The following is a 27726-nucleotide window of genomic DNA, read 5'->3' as shown; positions in this document are numbered from 1 at the left end:
AAACTCAACTCAAAGTTGAGTTCTAGCCGCTCGCATTCGGAGTTGTAGTTTCATGCTCAAAAATTACCTGAGCAGGCGGGTAAAAAATCTACTTGAAATGGAATATATGATTTTTCAACTATTACAAGTTCCACACATGGCATTACCACGCGAATTTTACATCGCAAGTGGCTTTACCACACTGGAATTTACAACGAAGGATTGTACCACGGTAGAAACGTCTTACCTGCACGTCTTTCTCCAGCAGCCCCTTACTTCCATCTACCTTGGAAACAAGCGTCAAAACACGTCTTCTAAAATAAAAAAAGGACTGTTTTTTTTACGTACACTGCACGTCTTTGGGGGAGGGTCATTCCTTTTACCTCATTAATACCACAGAGCGTTTTTTTTTATTTATCTAACTCGCTCCTTATTTGTTGTTATTTTTTGGGGGGGAGACCCCCCCAGCCCTCCTCCCAACCCTCCCCCAGCCCCCCCAGCACGACTGGACGGAATACCACGTCTCCCCCCAACCCACGCTGAACGTACTTTCGTGGTCAAGACGGTCGTTGAAGGCTCCCTCGTTGAAGAGACGTTTGCGGGGTAAGTGGATCGTTAAAAACGTCAAGCGTGGAAAAGACATCGTTGTAAATGATGTTTCCCCTTGAAATGCACCTTGTGTAAAGAATTACCCAAACTACATCGTGCATTAAACTTTCTCTCTGAAGTTACGTGAAGTGGCGTAATAGCATAATTTCGGAAATTTCAAGTACATTTCTTTGTAAAATTGCCAAATTCCACTGGTTATGCTGGAGTAATTAACATTTCTCTCAGGTCTACTCTTCTTTGTGGTTTACTCACCAACAAAGCTACGCTCGTTATTGATGCAGCCTCTGACATCGACGTTTGTGCTTCGTGCACACTGTCTCTTGCTCACCGGCAGTAGTGGAGCTGATAATGGCTTCTTCGACGATGGGGGCAGTGCTCGTTGATGGGGCATTGTTGGGGACAGTCTATTTGAAAGTAGATCTTGACAGACTCTGTCACATGAGCTAATGCTAACCACTCATTGGTCTTGTGTGCCTTGGTCATAACAGGAGGTTTCTCTTCTGCGCTAGATGTCTTGTACTTAGAGGCAGGACCCCAGAGAGTTTCATTGACAAGATCTTTTCAGCTGTCGTCTTTTCAATATCTGGCTTTTGCAGCAATGCCAAGAAGAGCACTCTTTAAGGAGTCACCTCTAGGTCAAGATACCTCAAGTGATAGTAAATAAATAAATCGTAAATCATACGTTCTTATATAGCGCCTTTCACCGTAAGGTCTCAATGCGCTTGCTTTGGGAACCCGTCCTGGCTTTTCCATGCGAGATAACCCCTACTGGGCATCTCCAAGGTGAAAGCCAGGCATCCCATCGCGGTGGGGCCGTAGTGGAGATTAAGCAAGCTATTGCCCAGAGTTGCAGAGTGTGAACCCATGATTCAAGTAATGACAGAGGGGAGAATTATTGAGTCCGTGGACATTTTTTAGCTCAAGACCCTGCCCCGTCGGGGATCCAGGTCTGACCTCTGCATCCGGGTCTGCCTCCTCTAACCGGTGAGCCACACTTCTCCACACAGCAGGCCTTCTCTGTCCTGGAGTGTCATGGTGCTAATGTTCTTGCAAATGATGCACTGTTTTGCAGAATGCTCATCCTTATCTAGGCAGATGTGGCCATTTGTACATGGATCACCCACAAAAACACTCTTGCTCCACAGGACACACACAGATTGAAAAGTCTTTTTCTTTTTGGAGTATCTATCATGATATGACAGACGTCTCTGCGATCAACAACCCAACCACAAAGATGTGGATGACACAGGGGGGTGAAGGATGAACATTCCAGACATCAGAAAAGCTGAATAATAGTTAAGTTCAGTTCAGGAGACGATCAGAAGGTCCCCAACCATTCACCAGATTTGCAGTAGAAAGTCTGACAGTTGGTTTCTCTAAGGAGGGTCAGCGCTCTGAGCTCACAAAACTGATTAGTTGGATGATTGTTTTTAATTTATTTTCAATGTTAGTTGCTGTACTGGAATACTACTGTGTTAACATTGACTACTGAAGGTTACCAGCCTGGCATGAGGGCATCAATTGAAACATGTGATTCTTTGAACACTCCAGTGCTGGGGAACAAATATTGTGCATAATCCAAGAACCAAGAACCTGAACTAATGAGCCACGAGCTGCAGATTGCAGAGCTGTTATGGACCATAGTAACAGTCACATTGGTACAGACCAATGTTTGTTTCGTTAGACCAAGACATCTGAAGAGCTGAGAATGCATTTAGTTTCACCCACCAAAAATTAGAGCTGGCTAACAGATCAGAGCAAACTGATGACCATCCTTCAGATGCTCGTCCTCCAAAACTACAGGACCCTTATAATATATGTGGTTCTTTGCGAATCAGATTTGTGTAACTCAAAACAGTTTTTTATTGTAAGATCTCTTCTGCAAAAAAGTTGACAACTATAATCTACTCCTTAGGACGTATTTGAAAGGGGAGTGCATACTCCACAAAATACTGTAGTCAGGTTAAACATTCCAACTCCCAAAAACGGCAGCTTTTGAAATACTAAAAAGTGTGGTACTAGGGTTTGGGTTGAGCACCCCAACATGGCAACTTAAATGATAAGATAGATATAAAAATGGGTGTGGTGAAAGAAGTGAGATGTGGTACAGAAAGGACAAAGGCCTAATAGGTTTGAGCCAGAGAGGGGCATGATCATTGCGGTCGGGACATGGCTTAAGATAGAAGAAGCATGGCTGTCTGTAATTTTTGAGTCTGATTAAAGGTGTTAGTAATTCACGACTTCTGTGGCACTTTTGGGCTTTTTAAGAGATCAATCAAAACTCATAAAAATCAGCAACATATTCATGCAATTCAACAAATGGGCATCAACAATCAGTAGCTAGCAATACATACATACATTTTAAAAATGAGAACACATCTTACACATGCAACTTACTTTTCAATTATGGTTAGAAGTTCACATTTCCAAAATGAGAGATAAAAAACTGGCAAATATTGTGACTTTTTATTGGTGACGTAGCTGAGGTTAGAAAGAAGTTATGGAGTTTTAATGAAAATGTGCAACTTATTATGTTGAAAATGTGAATTCTAATTCACCAATAAATAAACTTGTAACTAAAGAAGTCTTTACTTAGTATGGAACTGAATATGCCGAAAAAATGTGGTTGATTGTTGGAAATATATGTAACTGAAATACAAGACATACCAGAACTGAAACGAATTCGCATTTTTAATGTGACAGCGCTCTTGCTATGTTTTGTAATGTAAACACCACTGAAAATGTGCATGGAACTCAAAATTTGTCTTCGTGCTCATTATGCAGGTTTCTATGTTAATTTAAAGCATTGAAATATCACACTCAGCATTTTTGGATTATTAGCTAATAAATGCAAAAATTGTGCCCCCCTGAAACCTTCTAAAGAGTGTCAGCCTTGCTCAATAATCTCATTACAGGTACATGTTTACACTTCACATCTTTCAATTTGTAGCCAGTATTACTTCCAGTATAATCTCACATGATTCCATACCCTTTCACGTCTTCTTCAAACGGTTCAAAATATACATTTCCTGGAATGTTTTCCACTGTTGCTTTTCTGAGTTTCAGTTTCACCAGTGCTCTTTCATAACTCTGAAAATAAACATAATTGAGTGTGGCAGTGATTCTCATTAGACTCATATAAATAGGTATCATGCACATATTTATTTAATTGAAAACACACATAGAACAGGTGACGGTAGCATCAACAAAATCTTAACCCACCAGTCCAGTTATTGACCCCGGTTTATTCTTTTTTTTGTTTTGTTTTCCTATCCTCCCTTTCCCGCCTGTCAAGCGTGTCAAGGACAAGACCGAGAGAACCCTGGAGGACCCTGGCCTACCCCGTCCCGAAGCTAGGAAACCGGAAGAGAGACTGCTTTCCCCTTCTTGTGCAACCATCCTACCAGTAATCCGAGATTTCCCCACCTACTTTGATTCCAGAAAGTAATAAATGAAGCCACGTACTCCCTCAAATCGTGTCTTGTGATCCATCACTCCCCGGTGGTACTAAGCATCCCCAACAATAAGCAATACGTTCCCGAGGTGGGTCTGCGGACCAATTTCACATGAGGTCGTCCTGCAGGACCAAACATGCAAAACGGCTGAAGAACACGCAAACCTTCAGGGGGTTGCGTTTTAACTAATGCGTCACAGATTTTGATCTACAGCACGATCCATTGCAAGATGGTCCTCCTCTGTATGGCCCAGAACTGAAGCTCTGGTACAAACACCAGTTTGGGGAGATGTTCAGATAAGGAGGCTTGGATGACAATGCCTGAAGCTGACTGACCCTCCAGGCAGATACTATAACCACAAGAAAGGCCGTCTTGGTGGTAAGCAGTTGGAGTGGACAATTGTGCGGGGCTCAAAGGGAGCGCACATAAGGAAAGTGAGTACGAGATTGAGGTCCCAATAGGGAGAAGGTGGAAACAAATATTGTAAACCTTTCAGAAACCTATTTGAAATAGGGGTTTAAGATTGATGGCTTATCAAGCAACTTTAGTCTTTCAGAGTGCCCAGAACAGAGCCCGACTGGGCCAGAGAAAGGATGAGTAAGTGAGTCAGAAAGGGGATCTATCTGCTTGTCTCAACACCATGCCACAAATTTTCTCCAACGGCACCATATTGGTGGGGGGGCGCCTGACTGCCAAGATAACATTATAGACTCCGGGAGGAAGGATGAAGCTGCCAACTGTCACCGCTCAATCTCCATGCAAGAAGGCATAGCGTTGACAGGTTCGGTGGAGAACTGTCCCAAAGGGGCGGCCCGATCGAAGGACTAATAGCCATGCTCAACAGCTCAGTTGACCACTCTCCATGCCCAGTGAGGAACAAAAAGAATGACTTAGGCCCGGTTGTTCCTGGTCTTCTAGAGAACTCTGGTCAGGTTTGGTATGGGTGGAAACGTGTACAGGATGCCTGAGCTCTATTAGAGATGAAAAGGGTCTCTGAGTGATGCCATTAGTGAACCGCTAGGTATCTGTGACTGAGTAAATCCGCTCTGGCAGTCAGAGAGCCCACCAGATGCTGAACCACCAGGGAAATGCCCTGATATTCCAGCCATGTTCAGAGACATAAGGCCTCTTGACAAAGGGTCCTCAACCCCAGCACTAGCCTTCCCTTGAAGGAGGGTAGAACGGCTTTCAATGCCAGTCAGATCACCTGGAGCTCCAAATTCCGCTAAAGACCAGAGGCCTCTGATCTCCACTTCTCCCAGATGGGCGGAGTGATGCATTTGTCACTACCGCCAGATCTAGTTGGGGATGGGAGAGGGTTCTGACACTGACCCAATTGTGATTTCTTAACCACCACTGCAGATCATTTGCTGTTCCCTCCAAGATCTCGACCATGTCGGAGAGATTCCCCTGATGCACCCTTTGGAACTTCAGTTTCCACTACAGAGCCCGCATATGCCAATGGGCATGTGTCACCAGCAGTATGAAGGAGCCCATGAGGTCCAGTAGCCTCAGAATCAGTGTCACCAAAATTCAGGATAGGGGCTGAAACATTGGTATCATAACCTGAATATTCTGGACTTACCGCTCAGGAGGATAGTCCAGAAACTGCACAATGTCCAGAAAGGAGTCAGGTGTGACTTCAGCACGTAGAGAGTGAACCTCAGCAAATACAGAACAGCTGCCATGGTCTGAAGGTGGGAGACAGCTTGGGGTGAGCAGTCCTTCAACTGTCAGTCATCGAGATAGGGGTAGACTGGCACCCCTGATCTCCTCAGATAAACTGCAACTACCACCATCACATTGGTGAACACCCAAGGGGCGCTTGGAAGGCCAAAGGGGAGCACAACAAACTGAAAGTGCTTGTGACCTACTGTGAACCACAGGTAACATCTGTGGGCAGGTGCAACAGGATGTGAAAGTACATGCTCTGCAAGTCCAACTCTACCATCCATTCTCCGGGGTCCAGGGCAGACAAGACATAAGCAACAAACGAGGATTTTGAACTTCTCCTTCTTGAGGATGAAATTTAGAGAGCGCAGGCTGATGATAGGACAATGGCCTCTGTCCTTTTTGGACACCAGCAAGTAGTGGGAATAGCAACCACAACCTACTTCTGGCATTGGCACTCTCTTCATGCTTCCTTTGTCACTTCTTGCGGAGAAGGAATAGGTGGTCCTCCGTCAGCCTGTCATAAGTAGGAGGCATGGATGTTGGGCAAGTCTTGAAGGGGAGGGAGTAGCCCCTAGGGACGATCTGCAAAACTTGACACTGACCTAATTGTGGTATGTATGTTCACCACCACTGCAGATCTTTCGCAGTTCCCTCGAGACCTGGATCATGTCAGAGAATTTACCCTGATATTCTAGACCATTAGTGGGCGAGGTGATGGCAGATTCTGTTCTCCACTGGGTGCCCATGATGGTAAGAGGGCAGACTATAAGGCTTTGGAGGCAGCAGCTACCAGAGTGTGGCTGATTGGCTCGGCCTCTGGCTGCACAACACTCGAGGTCTGTGGGTGCCCAATCCTCGGACATGCAGAGGCTGGGAAGCCTTCCCTCAGCGGTACCTGTGCAGGTAAAAGTGCAACTGGAAACCCCTTCCGTGGCCATTAAAGGAGCGAAAGACGGATTGAGGATGACAAGGGACCATGGAAAGGCCCAAGGACCTGTCCATAGCCCTGCTGTCCTTAAAGCACTCCAGCGTCGAATCCGCCTTGTCTCCAAAGAGACTGGGCCATCAAAGGGCATGTCCATAAGAGATGATTGGACATTCCAAGAAAAGCCAGTAGTCCTCAACCAGTGTGGCACTCTATGGCCACTGTCGTTGAAACCTCTCTGCCCAGTGAGTTGGTCGTGTCTGTAGGAGGCTGGCTCTGCATAGCTCAGTATATAGAATACACTTATTGGTGACACACTCTGCACTGAGTCCAGCCAACTCTTAGTGCTAGGGTAATAGGTCCCCTGATAACCAAACCTCTAAAGGGGAAGCGTGGAGAGAAGATAAATCTTATACAGGAGGGTGTTAAACAGTTGTAGTTACGACAATAGTCAGTCATTCAGGGTCACACACAGAAAAGAACCACACCACTGTTAGTAAAATAAAGTATTCTTTATTACAACACCAAACACTAACCTACCTGGAGATATAATTACACAACACATATACCATGAAAACAGGTATGTTAGCACATTGAAGAAGAAGAATCATTATTGTTGTTTAGTAAAAATCACTACAAACATGGAATATAAAATACATTAATTTGTACATAAATGCAAAATTATACGGACTTAGTTGAACAGTTGTGCTTTCTTCCAGCGACAAAAGCACAACAATACATTGCTAATTTTAGAATGGTTTTGGAGTTAAATTCATTTGTCACTTATTATAGTAACAGTTTTTGTGCATTAATGGAATCTTCCATAAAACTATCAATACTATGGTACTTTTTAAAATCCTAAATTAAAGTGCTATTGATAAAGTGCTGTTATACATTTTCTTTTCAAAAATGCCAACCTTACTAGAATTAACATTCTATTTTAATAACAAAATTGAATATTTCACACAAATCAACAAATGATAACGCTACTTTATATATAAAATAATAATAACATCTTCTTAAAACGGCCAACACTACATTTCCTATTTTTAAATTCATGGATTTAAAGTGCCATGTTTAAAGTGCCATAGTTAAAGTGCCATTATACAATTCCCCCAGAAAGTGCCTTTCTTGCAAACAACGTTCTATATTAATATTTAAAAGTATAAAATGTTTCTCACAGATCAACCTGTACAGAAACAAACAAGTAGTTGATAATAAGGATTATAACTAATTACTACAGTCAAACAGAACCATGTTAAATTTCCATTCCTGACCCGTACATGCATCTTCAAGATCAAGTTATGGAGTTACAGTTGGCAATCAGCATGTTTAGGTTTTACAGCATCGTTGAAATATCAAAAACAGATTATTAGTTATCATAAACTACACCTAATATCAGGTGAAACACTCAGAAGTTATCTTTTTACTACAATAAGAATAAACTTTAACAAACTGTGTATTAAAGCGAGCAGATTTTCCAGAAAGACAAGTTATAATTGCTTGGCGACATGTTCCTACCCCATTTTCTTTAAGTATGGATTTTAATAGGGCTTTTCTCTCTTGTAACAATCGAGGACAAATTGATACAATATGCAATAATAATTCATGATAAAAACCACATAATCTACAACTGTTTGAAGGCCAGTTTTGTACCCATGAAGGAATTTCATCCTTTGTGGGATATCCCCCAAATCGTGACAAGAATTTATCTCTTATAAACTGTTTTAAATGGGAAATAAGATAGGGTTGTGGCTCCAATTTGATTAATGAGTTAATAACTGACCAAGCATGACTTTTTTTTGCAAACTTCTCCTTATCCAATATAATCGATACAAAGTTACCTGATTGAGTTAATGTCTGCCTGCAACAGCTTTATTTCTAGCTCCATCTTCAAAGGATTGGGACTTAAAATTATTTAGGCCCTCCGTTAAATAGGCTCTCCAACAACTTGCTTACTCATGCCTCATTATTTCCTGCCAGCAATAGTTCTCAAGAAGTAGAAGAGAGAGTATAGAGATTTTAAAAATGCAGATTTTCCTATTTAAGTTTGTCTTTTCGAACCAAATTCCAATCTGACATTGGGGTGCCCGATATTCTTTGGGACCCTAAAGACCGATTTAAAAAAAAAATATTTGTAGATTATCAAGAATTTTTGAGTCTTTACCTTGAAAAATAATTGACCCATAAGCCAGGGAAGGAATCAACTTTGATTTCATTACCTTGAGAAGATGCTCATGGTTCGGACATAAAGTGTCTCACATGTTTCTAAAAGCATAAGACAATGCAGTAGCTTTAGTTTTTTAAGTTGGAAAAATGCTGTTTAAAAGACAATCTGTCATCAAATGTAATACCTAAATACTTATAACATTTTACAGTTTCAATATTTAACCCATTAATATTCCATACTCTCATATCTGATTTAGTCAAACCTATTGTCATTATTTTTGTTTTTTGTGTGTTCATCAACTAACCATTAGCTAGAATAATAAATGATTCTATTACTCTTCGTAGACCTAAAGCAGTATGACTTAACAGTACAATGTCATCTGCATACTGTAAATTTTTTATATTTTGTCCTGCAAGGTTAAGCGAGTGAGCATTTATGTTTTTAAAATATGATGGTAAATCGGCCATAAAAAAGGTAAAAAGACATGGGGCTAAGACACAACCTTGTTTAGGAACACTATGGGGCCCATTAGGATGACGGGCGGACTTTGTCCGCCCGTCATCCTACCAGTGATTGGGACCGCCCGCCATAAGGCCGGGGGTCCTGTGGGGGCTATTAGGATGTGCCCGCCACAGTGGCGGGCACATCCTGTAGTTGTAGCATTGTGGCGGGCGGTGCACTCTGCACCGCCCGCCACAATGCAAAAAATGCATTTTCACATTTGCATATGCAAAGCGGCAGGCACTGCGCGGTGCCTGCCGCTTTGTATATGCAAATGAAGGGGGGTACCATAAGTACCCCCCCGTGCACCCCCACCTCGGCCTTCAACATTGGGCCCGAAGGGGCCCCCAATGGCAACGACCGCCTGCCTTTCCGTGGCGGGATCGCCGCCGCGGAAAGGCACCTATGGCCACACATGCAAATATGGCTGGAGGTGTCTGATAGACACCGCCACCATATGAAACCTTTTCCGCCCCGGCCTCAAGGCGACCGGGGCGGAAAAGTGGCGGGCGGTGTTTGCAACCGCTGCGGCCCCCCGCCATTGTAATGTGGCGGGGGAAAAGGGTGGCGGGCGGTCATTTCTGTCGGGCGGATCGCCACCGCCACCATGGCGGTGGCGATCCGCCCGACATCATAATGGAGCCCTAAGTGTTTCAAATCAGAGAGTTGTACATCTACTATCCCCGCTTTAAGCTGGACCCACGTATGAGTATAGAGCAATATAATCATGTCTAGCAGTTGGTTTGGAATGCCCCATGCAGATAACTTCGCCCAAATTAAATTATGGGGGACAGAATCAAAAGCAGTCCTAAGAACTACAAAACAAATATATAACTTTTGCCTTTTATGATTTGCTCTTTTCAGGATTCCAGTGTACTACAGTCTAAACACACTAACACAAGGCTAACACCAGGCAAAAGGTGGGGGCAACCATGTCAGATATATTCTACTTCCCTACAGTGTCCATTACACATCTAATGGTGACTTTAGCTGCATCCCTCCCAACATCCTGGTAAACCAAGACTCGGACCTCCTTTGGAATTGTTTGCAGCACCTGCACAAACGTATCCCACAGGGCATAGGAATAGCACCCTAAAAGGCCTGCAGTGTTCACAGAGAGCAATGCCAGGCTGGTGAAAGAAAATATTTTCTTGCCTTAGTTGTCGAATCTCTTGGTATCCCGATTCAGTGAAGAGGTTGTGAATGCGCCGGGGTTTATGCGGGATGTGGAGGCTTAGCCCTCTAGGCTCTCCTGGGTAGTGTGTTCTGTGAGGAATTTGGGGTCCACTGGTGTGGGCGGTGGGCTATTGTCCTGTGCACAGGATAACTTGTGTTGGGTTTGGACCAGGCCAAAAGAAGGACCTCAGGTTGCCTTGTTAAACAGGAAAAGCAGTTCTGAAGGGGACACTCCCAGCAAGCTAAGGTGCAGGACCTTAGCCACCTCATCGCCACCATTGCAAATAAAGCTCTCTCCTGTGTAGCCACATTAGGGGAAGAAAGCATGCCAGTATCTGGATAAGTATCCAGTCCGCTAGCGTCTGCCAAATCATCACACCAGTCTATGTTGGTATCATGTGGCTGGTGCTCCTCAGGGTCCAGCAACCCCTCCCATTCCTCCTCCAGTCCTAGCCCATAAGAATAGAGCTCAGGCTCCCGCCTGAATGGCATGGCTCAGGTTGGCCTTGGGCGACACCCCTCCAGCTCCTTGTTGGAGTTGTGGATATAAATGGGGATGGAGGCGCCGGTAGAAGCCAGGAGCCTCCGCCTCGAGACCAGCACCTGGAAAGGTTGACATGGCATGACCAGCACTATTCTGGAGTCATCTGTGGATTCCAGGGTCCGATTGGCACTGGAGCAGTTGGCGTAGAACCAGTAGGAACCCCTTCCGAGCCTACAAGCCAAAAGGCATGCCAGAGGGAACGGGCAGCCTAAATATGTATAGTCTCCTAAAAGCATGGGGAGGTGCGGATACGGCCCAGGCGCTAGCACAACCGCAGAGCCAGACTACGGTTGACGACCGTGCCTCATCTCGTCACCCAACAGATGAGGTGAAGTTGAAGTATGCTTTTATTTGATTGGCGAGACTTACCCGAATGGCCTGATGACTTCGAGTGCGATGACGATCTTGCACTTGACGACTGCTCCTGGGACCTTCCTCTCTATCAGTATCTAGATCTTCGTGATGTCACACATCAAGTAGCCAGGAGCTTGAGGGATCGCTCCCTCAAGGCCTTCAGGTGCATGGCGTGGCAATCAGAGCAGGCCAAAAGTCGTGGTCGCGCTCAAGGCACCAGAGACAAACAAGGTGCGGATCCGTCATCAACATCGAGCAGTGTCAGGTGCCGCAGGACTTGAAGGTGACCTTCTTAGATGACATTCCTATAACACCAGGAGGAAAAAACCTCAAAACACTTCAACAAAATTTCGAAAAAAGTTGGGCAAAAATTGACAAAAAAAGTAGCTCTTCCCGGATCTGCATTAACTGGTGTGGAAAGAATAGAACTGACATCAGGGCACTGGAGTGGCACCTATACAGGCACTAGACATGTCACTTCCAGCGCGGAAGATGTCAACGATGCGACACAGATGAACGATGCCATCTAACTGAACGCAGGGGTACTGCTCAAGAAACATTTCCAGATCATGTCTGACACCTGGGGATAATTCTAAGGTAAGGAATCTGTGGCTAGAAGTCTCCATGAGATATACAGACCTCGGATGCTTGTACTAGGTTTTTGTCTGTCGCCTCGTTGACTAGTTTAATAACTTTATCCCAATAGTCTTAAATCCTAGGGCAGTACCAAACCTGGTAGTTGTAATCTGCAACTTCCTCGCTGCACCTGAGTTATTTTGCCTGTGGTCCTGGGTTAATACTTAAGTTGAAGCGGTGGTGGTAGGTGGGGCTCATCGCACTCATGTTTAGGGACTTGCACTTATTTTCCTCAACAGACTTTGATCCGGAGAAAAATAGAGAAAATCTTAAAAGAAGGCAAGAAGATGGCAGAGAAAGATGGAAAAACAGTGACAAAAGAAGAAAGCAGGGATGAAAAAGAACATGCAAGTGTGATATGAAGATCACAAGGTTCTCTAGTGGTGAATTAAAGAAGCATAGGTTGGAACCAACCAAGGCAACACAGCCTTGGTGTTCAGAACCCCGATCTTCGATAGCATTGTCCGCAGGCTTCCGCATGAATATCTGGGTCCTGCACTTATTCGTTTACAAATTAAGCACCTTGCTGAGTAAAATATAATAATGCTTTTGGGTTTGATATATGCCCTATGTATATGGTAGAAGTGCAATTGTTTGAATTGGGCACTTTCTAAGATTTTCAGGACATTACTCATACTGTTCCCCATTTTTCTCTGCTAACTGTTAAGTGCCCACTTGTGCCTAAAAGTGTCTAGTGAATATTTAGTCTGACTCAGCAATGCTGCAATTGGTGGAGCATATTATTCTAAGACCCTGATGTGTTGGTGTTTTCTTAACAACTTGTCGCTTTCTGCATGGCCATCCCTTAAAATTTTTGTCTTCATCCTCCTGTATACTGAACCTGTTTTTGTTGACTTTCAGGACTTGCGCACTTTACCACTGCTAACCAGTGCTAAAGTGCTTGTGCTCCCTCCTCTAACCATGGTAAAATTGGCTGATACCCAATTGGCATATTTAATTTACTTGCAAGCCGTTAGTTAAGTGGTTCTATATGTACCCAGGAACTGCAAATTAAATGCTACCAGTGAGCCTGCAGCTCTGATTGTGCCACCAACTTTAATAACGCTTTAAACATGTCTCAGGCCTACCATTACAGCCTGTGTGTGCAATTTTAAACTGCCATTTCCACCTTCCAAAGTTAACTTTTTGCCAGGCCCAAACCTTCCTTTATAATACATATAAGCCACCCATAGGATAGGCCCTTGGCAGCCTGGAGGGCAGAGTGAAATGTCTTTAGAAACATAGGACACATACTTTTAGGTTTTACATGTCCTGTTAGTGAAAAACTCTTACATTTCACTACTGCAAGGCCTACCTCTACCATAGGATGTTGTGTATCAATTTTGATTCTGTATGCAATTCCCAATTCATGCCCCTATATAGGTACAATTCACATTGCCCTTATATAGGCATAGACATCCAGTCCTTATTTAGGCATAGCCCATGCGACCTAAATACAGGCATGGCTACTTCCATCCGTTCATCTACGTCACAACGACTTCTTGGAAGACCAGACTCTTAAGCCGTAGGGACTTCCCCTTGCCTGGATATTGATTTCTCCAAGAACTCATTTATTACGCATGAACATCTATTCCTTAGGGGTTCATTCATGACATTCATATACCCGACTTGTACGTCAATACTGGCATTCCTAAACACCTTCAAGGTATAAATATACCTTCACTTGCTATGGCAAAGCACGGTGTGATTCGGTGCAGTTTGACTACCTACTTGCACGAAGTAGCTCGCTACAGCAAGTGCTGTAGGAAGCCAACTCCCCAGCTGACGCACTGACTAGAAGCTGTCATCCTCCTGCCGAGAATCCAGCTTCAGTGTTTCTGACTCTCCTTACGGGGTGTTGGGAGATCGAGTCCAGGGAAATAGATACCATCCTCTCTCATTCTAAGATATGGAGCTGATTAGAACCTAGAGAAACCTTTGGCAATTCTTGGCAGAACTAAACTATAACTAAAGACAGCACATACGTCTTCCCTCGTACTAGACCTAGGTTAGGTACACTGGGGTGGGAGTATATTAGAAGCACCAGTTGAGTATTTTAACCTGTGTTATTTAAGTATGTATTTTTATATATGTCAAAGCAACAGACCATGCTATTACAGTATTATTTTACATTACTGTTTGCGCTGTACGCATTATACTTCGCATTCTGTCTAACGATTGTAGCAGTTCATATCTCTTGCATGAGAACGAACACTGGTCAATAAACCATTTTTATTGAAACGCCCGTCTCTCTATTTCAGTGCAACTCTGTAGAAACGAAGCATGCACGATTGACTGAGTGAAATAGTTATCGATTGTTTCCACGACTCTGAAGATATTGTTCCGGTTCTAGGGGAAACAAAGTTGTCATGTTTATGCGGTTGTCACAGACGAATCCCTTCTTGCTTATTCGAGAAAGTTTCCAGTGACCTCTGAGTTAGCTGGCACACACACAATTAAGTTTAATATACTCGATAGAGACATACTGACCTCAGTCCTATGTCAAATCTATAGTGTATATTATTCCAATGCGCAGAGCCTATTGGGAATATAGGAACTACACTACAAGGGTAGCAGTGAATTTACCTAATTAATTTTTTTTCCAAATGGGAACAAGTAACAAGTCCATGTTTGGTGTCTCTGGAATTGTAATGAAAAATCCTAACTTATGGTGAAGTGAGATTCTAAGTTACAATTTTGAAAATGTCACTTTTAGAAAGTTGGTATTTTCTTTCCATAGCCAATTGGTGCCTATCTCTGGGTTAGATGACTGGATGTAGTTGCCAGTTGGGATTTGTGTAATTCTCCTAGACAGCCACACACAATGGGGAGCTTAGGTGTGACTGTCAGAATGGGGGGGGGGGAGCAGTTGGGCCCAGTTCCACTTAGACTTGAATAGGCTGTTTCCTTACTCCATACAAGGGGCTGCATACCCTATGTAGTTAGACTGGACCAAGGCGAATGAATGAAGGTCACTGTTGCAATTAAAATGCAAGCCTCTACTAGCTTCTCCCTACTTCAAAGGCACAACTGGGTATAAATACTGGACCTCATACACAAACACTTTAGTACATTTCTGGACCTGTGGATACTCTGCCAGGAAGAAAGGCTGCTGTGCTGCTGAAACAACTGCCACTCTACTGGACTGCTGCTCTGTAAAACTGCTGCCCTGCTTTGCTGACCTGCTGCCCTCTTGCCTGGGTGAGAAGGACTGCACTTGCATCACTTGAGTCCAGAACCCAGAGTTACTTGAAAGGCTAGCTGGCTCACATCCTGATCTAAAGCCTCACGGACACATCAGGATTCCAACAACCTAGCACCTGGAGTCTGCCATCCGTGAGTCTACCTTGCCAAATGGTGGCACCACAGTCCTGGACCCTTGGTAGTGGGCTTAAGGGGCTACCAGCCTCTTTGGATTTAGCTGACCTGAGGCATCTCCCCTTCTGCCCAATGCAAACCCAAGCAGCACTGAAGCATTGCTGCTGCTACTTGGATTGAACCAGCTGCAAAGACCTGCATCTCCTCCGCAGCCTCTTTGGAACTGCTGCTGCGTAACGTATCCTCGGTGCAAGCCCTTGTATTCCTCATCAAGGGCAGCTTGATGACAACACCGGACTCCATATCACAGCCTTGCAGCTCCAGAGAACGGAAACATCGCCAGACTGCCCACTGCATCTTTGACACCGGACAGCACATCGCAGGCCCCATCGATGGGATCCTCGACGACGATGCAGACCTTCACGTTGCTGCCGTGCCACATTTTAGAAACGCAGCATCGCTTTGGCTGGGCGATGCATCTTTGGCGCGAATCATCGCAATGCTCCCCTAACCAGGATTTAAGGTACTTTGTTCAGCAGGCCTAACGGTCCATGTTCCAGCCTGTGCTCCATCGCAGTTATCCTGAACTTGTGACCTTGTCCTGGTCCGGTGCAACCAAATATCTTGTTGGCTCTTTTTGGTGCTTTTTTCACTAAATATTTTTAAATTGCATGTCTCCGGTTCTACTGACTAGATTTTTGTCCTTCTGGTCTTGTTTCATTTATAAAAACAAGTTATAATTTTTTTTAAAGAGAATCTTTTTTGTTTGGTGTTTTCACTTTATTACTGCTTGAAGTGCTGCACAAATACTTTACACATTGCCTCCAAATTAAGCCAGACTGCTGTGTGGCATGCAACCAAAGAGTGAGCACAGGTTAATTTAGGGTTGGCTTGTGCCTCACCCTGACCAGGATTGTGGTTGCCGCTTGATATGAGTTCACTCCTCTGTCAACCACCAACCCAATTTCTTACAGTCTTTCAAGAGATCTCCTATTCTATGAATGTGCCACCTTTGTTAAGTCGTCTACTCTCTCTGTTCCTCTTTAGGTCTCGCCTGTGGACAACGTGCATGCACAGTCGCTTGCATCTATCGATTGTCCCTTAAAAAGAAAAAGTGGCTTTTCAACCGCCCATTACTTACTATTGGTTGGCTTCTTCAACACTCTCATTTCCTTGATTCTTACTGGTCAGTTCAAGCAGACGTCACTTCCTCTTCACGTGTTCGTCCCTTCGATGGAGCATGGACCAATTATTGAATAATGTCTTTGCTGGTGTCCTTCTGTTGCTCGCTGGATTGAGGTATTTTCTTTGTTCTACACCCCTTATCTATGCTCACAGACTTTAATGCTTCCTGTCGTCATCTAACTCGTCGTTTGTTGTTCCCCACTCGCCCCTCCTTGCTTGTTTTTTTTTGCCCTTGTCTCACATGGTTTGTTGCTTGACCCCTCCACACACGTTTTGCTGCTTTTTTTTAACAACAAATTTGATTTGGTTATTTTGCAATACGTAGGGGTCGCAGCCGCGCCAAAGCAAGAAAAGTGGAAGTATAATTTGTTCCAACAACCATATTTCTGACTTATAACAACACCCACTTAGCATGTAGGTGGGATAAACTAATAACAGACAATTTCCGTTCTCTATATTTGAGCAAGCGGTGCATTCGTCATAGCGTGCATAATAAAACATGTCAGCACATCCATTTTAAGACACACAGTAGGAATAATACAGCACAAGAAAAACAGGGCCATTCTCAAGGGTCCACCTCAGGCAAGGGGGAGAGGTCGATTCCAGGATAGTCCGCCCATCGAGTCCATATTTTGCGAATGTTTAGCAGGGTACTCAAAAATAGCAATCTCACTCCCCATACATTTATCCAGCTCAGTTTTCCATTTACCTAAAGTCGGGGGAGATGTTACCTTCCAACATTTGCGCTATGTCCCTCTTGGCCACTGTGAGAGCTAAAAACAGTAGGTGTTGCTTGTACCTATCCCCCCCAATATCCTCTGTTGAATGTAACAAGAAGAGTCGTGGATCAAGTGGGAGATCCCATGACAGCACCTCGTGGAGGCATGGTCTAATTCGATGCCAAATAGGCTGTAATGCTGAGCAGCTCCAGCCTGTGTAAGAATGTCCCCTCCTCCCTATCGCACCTCAGACATGTGGGGGATTGGATAACACCCATCCGCCACAATTGAACCCTTATATAATATGGGCAGTGTAGATATTTGAATTGGATGAGCCGATATCGCATAGAACTGCAGCACCCCTTGGGCTAGAGATGGCTTCAGCCCAATCGTCATTTGTGAGTTTTGGTATATCAGCCTCCCATGCAAGTTTTGTCTTGTCCAGTGGGGTGGGCGTATGGGTCATCAGTGTCTGGTAAATCTGTTTGATCTTGTGAGGTCCGAGATCTCCTGTAAGCAATCGGCCCTCTAGAGGCTGAAACTCAGGGAGGGACTCTAATGTATGTATCTGAGGGAGTAGTGCATGTAGGAGTTGAAGGAATTTGTAAAATTGTGATTTGTGTAGATCGAAATCAGCCTGCAATTGTTGAAAAAACTTCATTGTGGTGCCACGTATTACATCCCCGAGGGTCGAGATCCCAACGTGATCCCACCCTCCGAACCCCTTCAATGTCGACACGGAGTGGAGATATGTGCCCTGCCATAGGGGAGTCATTTGGGTAAGTGTCCCCTGCCAGCCCATCTGACGGGTATCAGCCCGCCCTAGTTGTATCACCACCCTGCCAGCTGGCGGCAAGTGGTCCAGATGGACGGAGCTGTATAATAGGAGAAGGAGAGGGACCTAGTCCATTGCAGCATGTTCAGCCGAATATGCTGGATCCGTGGGGAAATTATACCACCATTCATTTATTACCAGTATATGAGACGCTACGTAATAAGCATAAATATCTGCAGGGGTGACCCCTCCGCAATATGTGGATTGTGTACATGTACGGGGCGCCACTCTGACAGCTCCACCGTTCCAAATAAATTTATTTTGTATGGCAGCGAATTGCGTAAACCATGAGTGGGGTATGGGTAGTTCTGGAGTCGATACAAGATCCGGGGCAGCGACACAATCTTAAAAATAGCGGAGCGCCCATACAGGGAGAGAGGGAGTAAAGACCATACAGTGGTTTCGCTGCTAAAGCCAGCAAATAGTGGAGTAATATTGCGTGCCCAGGACACTTTCAGACACGGGAAAATATATATGCCAAGATATTTGAAGCCATCAGTTGCACAGGAGAGTTGAGAAGCCCAGGCGTCACAACCTTGATGCCCGTACACCGGGAATAGTATAGATTTGGCGGGGTTAGCGTGAAGACCCATAGTGCCCCCGAATACCCGGAGGATTTCCAATATACGGGGTCCCGAATACAAGGGATCCGTCATAAAAAAGAGGACATCATCTGCGTATAAAGCTATAAGGTCCGATCGCGACCGGAACCAGTCGAAACCCCAAAGGACCGGGGCTACTAACCCAGGCCGCCAAGGGCTCAATTGCAAGGGCAAACAGTAGTGGAGATAGGGGACAGCCCTGCCGAGTACCCCGCTGGATAGAGAAAGGCTGTAAATGGTGTCCTGCAACACGGACCGACACTGTCAGTTCTGTGTAAAGCAGGCGTGTGAATGCGAAGAAGCGAGGCTCAAAGTTTATCACCTCGAGGAGCTGAAATAAATATACCCAGATCAAGGAGTCGAACACTTTATCTATGTCGGCGAGGAGCAGGGCAGCCGGTCGGCCCAACGTCGGGGCTGACGCCATGGCATTATGAACTCGTCGAATGTTATGTCGAGTAGCCCTGTGTGGCATAAAGCCCGACTAATTAGGGTGGATCAGGTCTCTAATACAACTCAGCAGACGATCGGCTAACACCTTCCCCAACAGGTTTGGCTCAAAATTTATAAGAGAAATGGGGCAATAAGAAGATGGGTCATCTGGGGGCTGGCCGGGCTCATGGATAAGCACAATTTCTGCAAGGCGCAAGTCTCTTGGCAAAATAGCGGACTCTGTGGCCTCCTGAATGGTCACCAGCAGATGGGGCCCTAAGGTGTGTATGTCCGGCCTCAAGAACTCCATTTGGAATCCGATAGGCCCGGGAGCGCGACCAGGATGAAGCGCGTTAAGGGCCCCAGTTAGCTCAACTGTTGTAATAGGAGCATCTAGTTTTTCGCGTAGCTGATCCGGGAGTTGTCGGGCAGAATATCTACCAGAAATTCGGCAATAAGTTCAGTCAAAATTTGTTCTTGTCCTGTATAGAGTGCTGTAAAGTGCCTTGCCAATTCTGCAGTGACACCCTGTGGTGGTGTGTGTAGGGACCCATCTATAGCACGAATAACAGGGGTAACCCCTGGGGACGCATCCACCTGGCAGAATCTATAGAGCATCTTACTGGACTTATTGCCTCATTGGTAGATCCGGTGCTGTGATGCCTCCCAGATCTCCTTTGCTTTGCCCATAATATGCTGCCGAAGATCCTGTTGTAGAGTTAGGCTCGATATTGAGCTGGGAGCCCAACGTCGTTTGACGTGACTCCAGAGCCTCCAACTGTTCCAGTCGTGCACGCTTTTCATTTGTGCAATAACTAAACGCGGCACAACGGATTGTCGGTTTAAGGGCTTCCCATAAAATAGTCCGAGAGAGGGCCGTGGGGCAATTATCTTCTAAATATGTAGTGACTGTTTTATGGAGCATATCCTGGTATGCTGGGTCCCGTAAGTGCCACGGGGACATACGCCACCGTAAGGGGGGATTTCAGGAGCAGGTGTGAAACTGTGGACTAACCGGAAAATGGTCAGAGATCCCGCGAAGCAGATGGGTCACACGGGAGAACCTGTCAAGATTTATCCGGGGAACAAAAACATTGTCTAATCGGGATTGTGACCCATGCACCTTGGAGAGATAAGTAAATTTATGTTTGGTGGGATGATATTCGCGCCACACGTCAGCCCATCCAAAGGTAGAGACTAATGTATGTAGCTTAGTTTGGCCTAGTAAAGGTCAGTAAACAGAGTCAGGCCCTTGGGTATGTCGCCCCATCTCCCCAACAGTTTATCAATAAAGGCAGTTCCCAGAGGGTGAGGCGCATATATACTGCCGATGGTGACCTGTTCCCCGGATAATGTGCATGTGACAAAGAGGAAGCGGCCCCCTAGATCCATCTTGTGTGTAATGTATTGGAATTGGACTCTTCGGTGGATAAGAATAGCCACCCCTCTGGAACCCTGAGTAAACCCAGCATGATATACATGGTGAAAACCGAATCGAGATAGACAAGGGGCCTTGGTGCCTAATAAATGGGTTTCCTGTAAGAGTAGGATGTCGGCCCCATATCTTTTTGATTGCCGCAAAATTGCCCCAGTTTCACTTTGTTCAGGAGACCCCTTATATTCTAAGGCACGACTGTTAGATCCCCAACGATAGTAGCATCACCTGACAATATCACCACTTGAAATTAAAGGAACAAAAGCACGGAGATCATGGCCTGTCTGTGAAAATAAACATAATAACTCAAACACATCAAAACTAAATTTCCCTAAAACCCCACCACCCCCCACCTAACACTGCCAATAAAAAGGAGTATCTGTTGCGGTGTGTGAAACAGGTAACCCCCAACGGGGGGACCCCCCATAACCACACCAAAGGATCCCTTTCCACCTCGCAACCAAATAAAACAAGGGGCACAATATGTCTGTGGCTATGCAGTCCCATTGTTGTACCCTACGCCCACCCAGAGGAGACTGTTGGTATCAAGGTTCTAAACAGACCAGTAACAAATTAACTTGGGGTTTGAGTATTTATACAGCTTCTGGACAGTCAAGGTGGCCACTCCGGACTTGCCGACATCCTGCTTGATCCGGAACGGATCACTGACATAATATCGAGGGACAAAATATAGAGTACTAAAAATATTGATGCCAAAATATCGACAGACAAAATATCGAAGTCCTATCTATAAACAGGTAAGTACATAAATATCGACTCCAAAATATTGTTTAAAAATATGTACTTTGTAAAAATATCAAATTTATTAAAATGAATGTAAAATTAAAAAAAATATTAAAAATAAATAACTAAAATATGCTTAAAACTACTAAAATAACCTTACAATTATTAAATAATTAATTTAAGTTATAAAAAAAATAATACCATTTTATTTTTTAAAACATATATATATTAATATAATATTATTTAAAAATATACAATATTATTACCATAGGATAGCAGGAGTATTAAAATTACTATTCCCACTCCAATAAGTGCAACAGTAGGGAAAGCGTTGGATAGCGTTGAGGTAAAAATTACTATTCCCACTCCAAAGAGTGCAACTGTAGGGAAAGCGTTGGATAGCATAGGAGTAAAAATTACTATTCCCACTCCAGTGAGTGCAACAGTAGGGAAAGCGCTGGATAGCGTAGGGGTAACAATTACTATTCCCACTCCAAAGAGTGCAACAGTAGGGAAAGCGTTGGATAGCGTAGGGGTAAAAATTACTATTCCCACTCCAGTGGGTGCAACAGTAGGGAAATCTTTGGATAGCGTAGGGGTAAAAATGACTATTCCCACTCCAGTGACTGCAACAGTAGGGAAAGCGTTGGATAGCGTAGGGGTAAAAATTACTATTCCCACTCCAGTGAGTGCAACAGTAGGGAAAGCATTGGATAGCGTAGGGGTTAAAATTACTATTCCCACTCCAGTGAGTGCAACAGTAAGGAAAGCGTTGGATAGTGTAGGGGTAAAAATTACTATTCCCACTCCAGTGCGTGCAACAGTAGGGAAAGCGCTGGAAAGCGTAGGGGTAAAAATTACTATTCCCACTCCAGTGAGTGCAACAGTAGGGAAAGCGCTGAATAGTGTAGGAGTAAAAATTACTATTCCCACACCAGTGAGTGCAACAGTAGGGAAAGAGTTGGATAGCGTAGGGGTAAAAATTACTATTCCCACTCCAGAGAGTGCAACAGTAGGGAAAGCGCTGGATAGCGTAGGGGTTAAAATTACTATTCCCACTCCAGTGAGTGCAACAGTAAGGAAAGCGTTGGATAGCGTAGGGGTAAAAATTACTATTCCCACTCCAGTGAGTGCAACAGTAGGGAAAGCGCTGGATAGCGTAGGGGTAAAAATTACTATTCCCACTCCAGTGAGTGCAACAGTAGGGAAAGCGCTGGATAGTGTAGGGGTAAAAATTACTATTCCCACTCCAGTGAGTGCAACAGTAGGGAAAGAGTTGGATAGCGTAGGGGTAAAAATTACTATTCCCACTCCAGAGAGTGCAACAGTAGGGAAAGTAAATACATCATATATTATTTAAAAATATATACATATTAATATCTATTAAAAATTAACTAAAAGTAATTACCAATTTAATATAATATAATAATCAATGAAAATTACAAAATAAAATTCATTATTACAATTAGTTACCTATTAATACAAAATAATTACAAATTAACAATTAAATAATTAACAATTAAAAATTAATTAACAATTATACAAATAAATACCAATAAATACATTTACATATTTAATTAATTATAAATAAATTACTTCCCACCCAATTCCCCTATAAACCCACAACCCGCTACATAAAATAAATTAGTTAAATTAACATAATTATCAATTAGTCAATTAATTTAAATGAATTGCCAATTAAAATATAATTAATTACCAAATAGAAATTAATTAACAATGAATTAAAAATAAATACCAATAAATACATTTACATATTTAATTTATTATAATTAAATTACTTCCAATCCTATTCCCCTATAAACCCACAACCCGCTACAAAATTAAATTACGCAAAAATTAAAAAACATAAAATTCATTAATTAAAATAAATTATAACATAAATACACACTTTTCACACATATAATAACATAAAAAACACTATAAAAAATTCCATATTATAAAAAATTCGATAATTTAAATAACCTATATTATATACTTCGATATTTTGACTTACTACATTTTTAACATTCGATATTACATTACTTACCTTCAAAACGATATTTTTGATGACTATATTCTGTCCATTCGATATTTTGTCGATTCTATATTTTGAAGTCGATATTATGTCCATTCGATAATTTTTTACTCGATATTTTGACTGTTTACCATCCGGAACCACATAGATTTTTGGATTTGTTTCGCTTTGGCCGTTGACTACGTGAGCTGCGAGAAGAATCCAAATCAAACACAGGTGGAGAGTTTGGCCTAAGTTGGGGGCGCTCATCTGTCCATGTAAAAACAGCCTCGGGGTCATCAAAGAAGAAAGATTTGGAGTTGTAGATCACACGCATACAGCAACATATATTGCAAGTTCAGCTCACACAGTCTGCTCTTCGCAATGGTGAAGGTTTGGCGTTGTTGCTGGACCAGGCGTGAGTAATCCGGGAATACCATAATGGAGAGAGAGTCACATTTAAAGCTGTCTTTGGGAGTTCTGGCGAATCATAAGATTGCACCCCTATCGGCATGGTTCAAGATTTTGGTGATGACTGAGCTGGGGACTGGACCTGGGGGAGGTTTTTGCATCAAGGCTCGGTGGGCCCACTCCACTATGAAGGTCGACAAGAGGAGATCCTTGGGCATGATGTCTGTTATCCATTTGGCGATGAAATTGGTCATCGAAACACCCTTGCATCCCTGTGGCAGGCCTACAAAGCGTAGATTGATGCGCCTTGCACGACCCTCTGCATCCTCCACCCTGGAGGCCAGCTCCTGCGACACCACTGTGAGCTTGTTCACTTTTTTTTGGAGGATGGACACCATGTCCTCGACCGTCCAGACCCGGGTTTCAGGCTCAGTAATTCGGTCCACTGCCTTGCGAAGATCCTCACCGCACCCATCTTGGCATCCAGGGTGTCTCTGGCATGATTGATTGCCGCGAGGAGGGCCACATTATCTGGAGCCGTAGCGCCCCCATCCTCGCCCTTGGTCACCCCCAGTGGGCGCTGTGAATTGATCGATGGTGCCCTGTTTGGGGCCTGCGCCACCGGGCCTGTCCTTGCCTATCTCTGGTGGTGGCCCGGGACTTGGGGAAGAGGAGCACCACGGTGTAGGATTCGGTGGAGGTCCCAAGTCAGATAGTTCCGACATTGGAGAAGATCAGCGAGTCTTTCAGGTGTGCCCGCCCAGGCAGCCCAACAACACCACCAAGGCACGGAGGGTGTCCAGTCAACCGAAGGCGCAAACCATCACCCCCACATCGTTGCCACAGTGAATGCAGATAACTTGTGTCGTAGGTCTGCAAACAAGGATCACGGAAGGGGAGCATCTGTCTTTACAGGTCCCCCCTCAGTCCTTGCCAGGCAACAGATCTCTCAATGGGGTCTCGACAGGCTGGCGACCCCACACTACATCTGCCCGATTCGGATCTCTGCTAGGGTGGCAGCGGTGCTCTGCGTCTCGTCCTCTATAAGGCCCAACGGCATCTGGCCATCGCTGGGGCAGCAGACAGTGCCACACCACCAGCAGGACCGCTAAGTCAGGGGAAAGGCAAGGGAAGGGCGGTGGCAACAACGAGGAGTAGCGGGTGGGTCAACTCCGATTTTACTACCACCTCTTGTGTTCGTTGGTGTGTTCCGCGCATTCTAATCACCCCTCAGCGGCGGCGCTATTCCAACGCTGGATCGGATCGCCCCAGCTAGCCAGCCAGCCAGCCGCAGGCACCAGTGCCGTCCGATTGTCTAGTCTGGATAGGTGCAAGCTATGTCCAGCGCAGGCCGTGTCGTGTTCTCGGCCGACTGCGCCGCAGAATGGTGTCTCGTGAGGGGGGGTGGTAACAGTGCTTCCCACCAAGTCGGGAGGCCCCAGGTGTCTCGCGGCACCCGCCCGAGAGCGAGGGCGCACCTCACTGACGGCCCCCACGTCCAGGTGCCTCACTCACCAATGGGATGGGGGAGAGCTCCGATTGGTGGCAGTAGCGTCCCAGGCCGATCCAAGCACAGGCCCCGTACTCGTCACCCGGGGCCTCACAAACAGCCCGGCGCTTCTTCTGTGGCGTTCAGTGGAGCCGGGCCACCAGGAGCTGGCCATACTCCCCAAGCGGGTACGACGGGCCCGCTGCCACTGAGGGCGCCGGCCGGGTCCCCACGATGCAAGCAGGCAGATAGATGGGTGGCGGAAAGCGCTGTAGCCTGGCCCAACCGCACCTCGGGTCATGCGCAGAACTCAATCCAAGCAGGGGGGAAGGGACCGCAGCACCCCACCCCGAGTCCAGGTCCAGTCTTTGCTGTCGCGCAGGGTCCCGGCAGCCGCTGGCAAACTCTGCCAGCGCCTCTCTGTCTCGCTGGGCCATGTCCACCTCGGAGATCTCAGCTCCTCAGCTCGGATGGGACGTCAGGAGAAGGCCCAGCCTACGCCTTCCCGGGTCTCTCCCTGTCCAGAATCTCCACTCTGGCACAGCGGCCCCAGGTAGGAGCAAAGCATGATAGTCCTGGTTGGTCAGGGCATCGGCTGCGGCAATTTTCAACTCCTCTGGGCAGGATTATGTAGGATATTGATGGATTTTTGGTGTGGGTGGATTGAGCCCGATCAGGCTGCGTCCTCCATTATGGCTACCCAAGCCATGCCCCGTTTTGTTACTTTTTTTAAGTAGAGCGAGCCCGAAGCAACTCACATAACAACAGCAACAAGGCGGAATCTTGTAAAGATGCTTCTTTTATTGGTCTAGCTCATAATTTAAATTGCAAACCTTCAAGATTAGATTTCTTGTTTATTTTAATATCCCCTGAGACTCCATCATTAATGGGATACCTGGAGCTTCAGGAGGGTTTTTAATCTTTAGAACGCCCTGTCCTATTCTTTTAAAGGCTCCCTGAAACACGATTGAGCCCTCCCTGATCTTTAGGAGTCAGGGTGAACCTGATGATGAAGCAATACTAGAGTGTGTGATGGTTATTAAACAAAAAGGAATTGCTTCCAAGTTAGTAATTAAACCAGTAATATATCTGTAATGGAGAATAGTGCCCAATATATAGTGTAAGGAGGTGGGATACTTTTTTTGAGTGTTAGGTTCAGGTGTTGTGCCATCGGTTCAACCTTGTTCCAACTCTTTCTGTATAGTTTTGTGCAATGGTCTAGGTCTTTCTGCAATACACTGGGCCTGAACAATGGTTTAAATTGTTGTACAGGCCTGAAAATCCATATGCAGGTGTTTGGTTTTGCCACCAGTCAATCAATCAGTCAATCAGGATTTATAAAGGGCAGCTGATCACCTAATAGGGTATCCAGGTGCCTGCAGGTCCCAGAAGCTTATTCAAACATCCGATTCTTGAGGGCCATTCAGAATTCCGGAAGTTAGGTGATGATTCGGGGTTGCATGAGAAACTGTTCAGGTCTTTGCTGCGATGTGGGAGAAGAAGCATCATCCACTTCTGCTTCGGTAGATGCGGAGAGTATGGGCAAGTGAAAGGGTGGCGGAGCATAGTCTTGTCTGCGGTTGGTGGAAGTTCAAGCAGTGGTTAATGTATGCAGATCCTTGCTCATGTAGATCCTTGTGTGCGTGGGTCAGCATATTGAATTGGCATCTCTTCTGTACGCGTAACCAGTGGAGTTGCCTGAAGTGGGGTGTGATGTGAGTACGTCAGGGAAATCTGATGATGAATCTGGCTGCGGTGTTTTTTATGGTCTAAAGTCGCTGTAGGAGTTGTGCGGCAATTCCTACATAGAGGACATTGTCGTTGTCCAGTTGGCTGGTGATGTGGGCCTGTGTCACAGTGCGTCTCGTGGGTAGGTGTAGCCACTTGGAGATCTTACGTAGAATGCACAGAGTAAAAAATCAGGCGGAGGAGACCATGTTTGTTGGCACCCCCTCAATGACCACCTCTACCATGGATTCCCTCAACTGCACCCTTTAACAGTGCCCCTCAAGCCTCCATAACCAATGTATCTCAGAATAATTTAGTTTTATAGCACCACTCATAACAGTATAAGGTGTTGGAACACTTTACATCACACACACATCCCACAGAGGCAATAATATGTATATAAATCATTGTATAGGAAATGTTACATCAGATAGGACTACAAGGTGTAGTGTAGGAGCAACATTTGATCGATACTGGTAGGCAATATAGGTTAAGAGTCCTTATTATGGAAAAACACCAGTTCAAAATTTAAAACAAAACGTCATTGTTAGGGGTTCTCTTTAATAATAAGAATTGTTTTCTACCCAAATGAACCCTTTTGGTAAGGTTAAGACAATGAAAGACTAGGGAAAAAACATTTAGGTCTAACATATACCTTGCAGTTTTCTTGCAGCTCTTTGATGGCAGTTAATAGCTCAATGTTCCATATTAGGATTTTGACATATAAACAACAAGCAACAAAAGGATCACTCTTGCAGAAGCAGTAACCCACTGACCTATTACATTATATG

General features: G+C 44.8%; 1 protein-coding gene across 1 annotated transcript in view; it reads right to left on the bottom strand.

Moving 5' to 3' along the window:
* Positions 1–27726, bottom strand: part of PKD2L2 (polycystin 2 like 2, transient receptor potential cation channel) — a 1643803-nt gene that overhangs the window by 385875 nt on the left and 1230202 nt on the right. Inside the window, exon 12 of the mRNA XM_086929456.1 lies at positions 3578–3678. Within this exon, the coding sequence (XP_086785582.1) occupies positions 3578–3678 (101 nt within the window). The remainder of the gene's footprint in view (positions 1–3577; positions 3679–27726) is intronic.

This window comes from Lissotriton vulgaris, chromosome 7 (genome assembly GCF_964263255.1).
Source record: "Lissotriton vulgaris chromosome 7, aLisVul1.2, whole genome shotgun sequence".
Lineage (NCBI taxonomy): Eukaryota > Metazoa > Chordata > Amphibia > Caudata > Salamandridae > Lissotriton > Lissotriton vulgaris.
The sequence above is the reverse complement of the archived record's forward strand: the minus strand, read 5'-3'. Positions and strand labels throughout refer to the sequence as shown.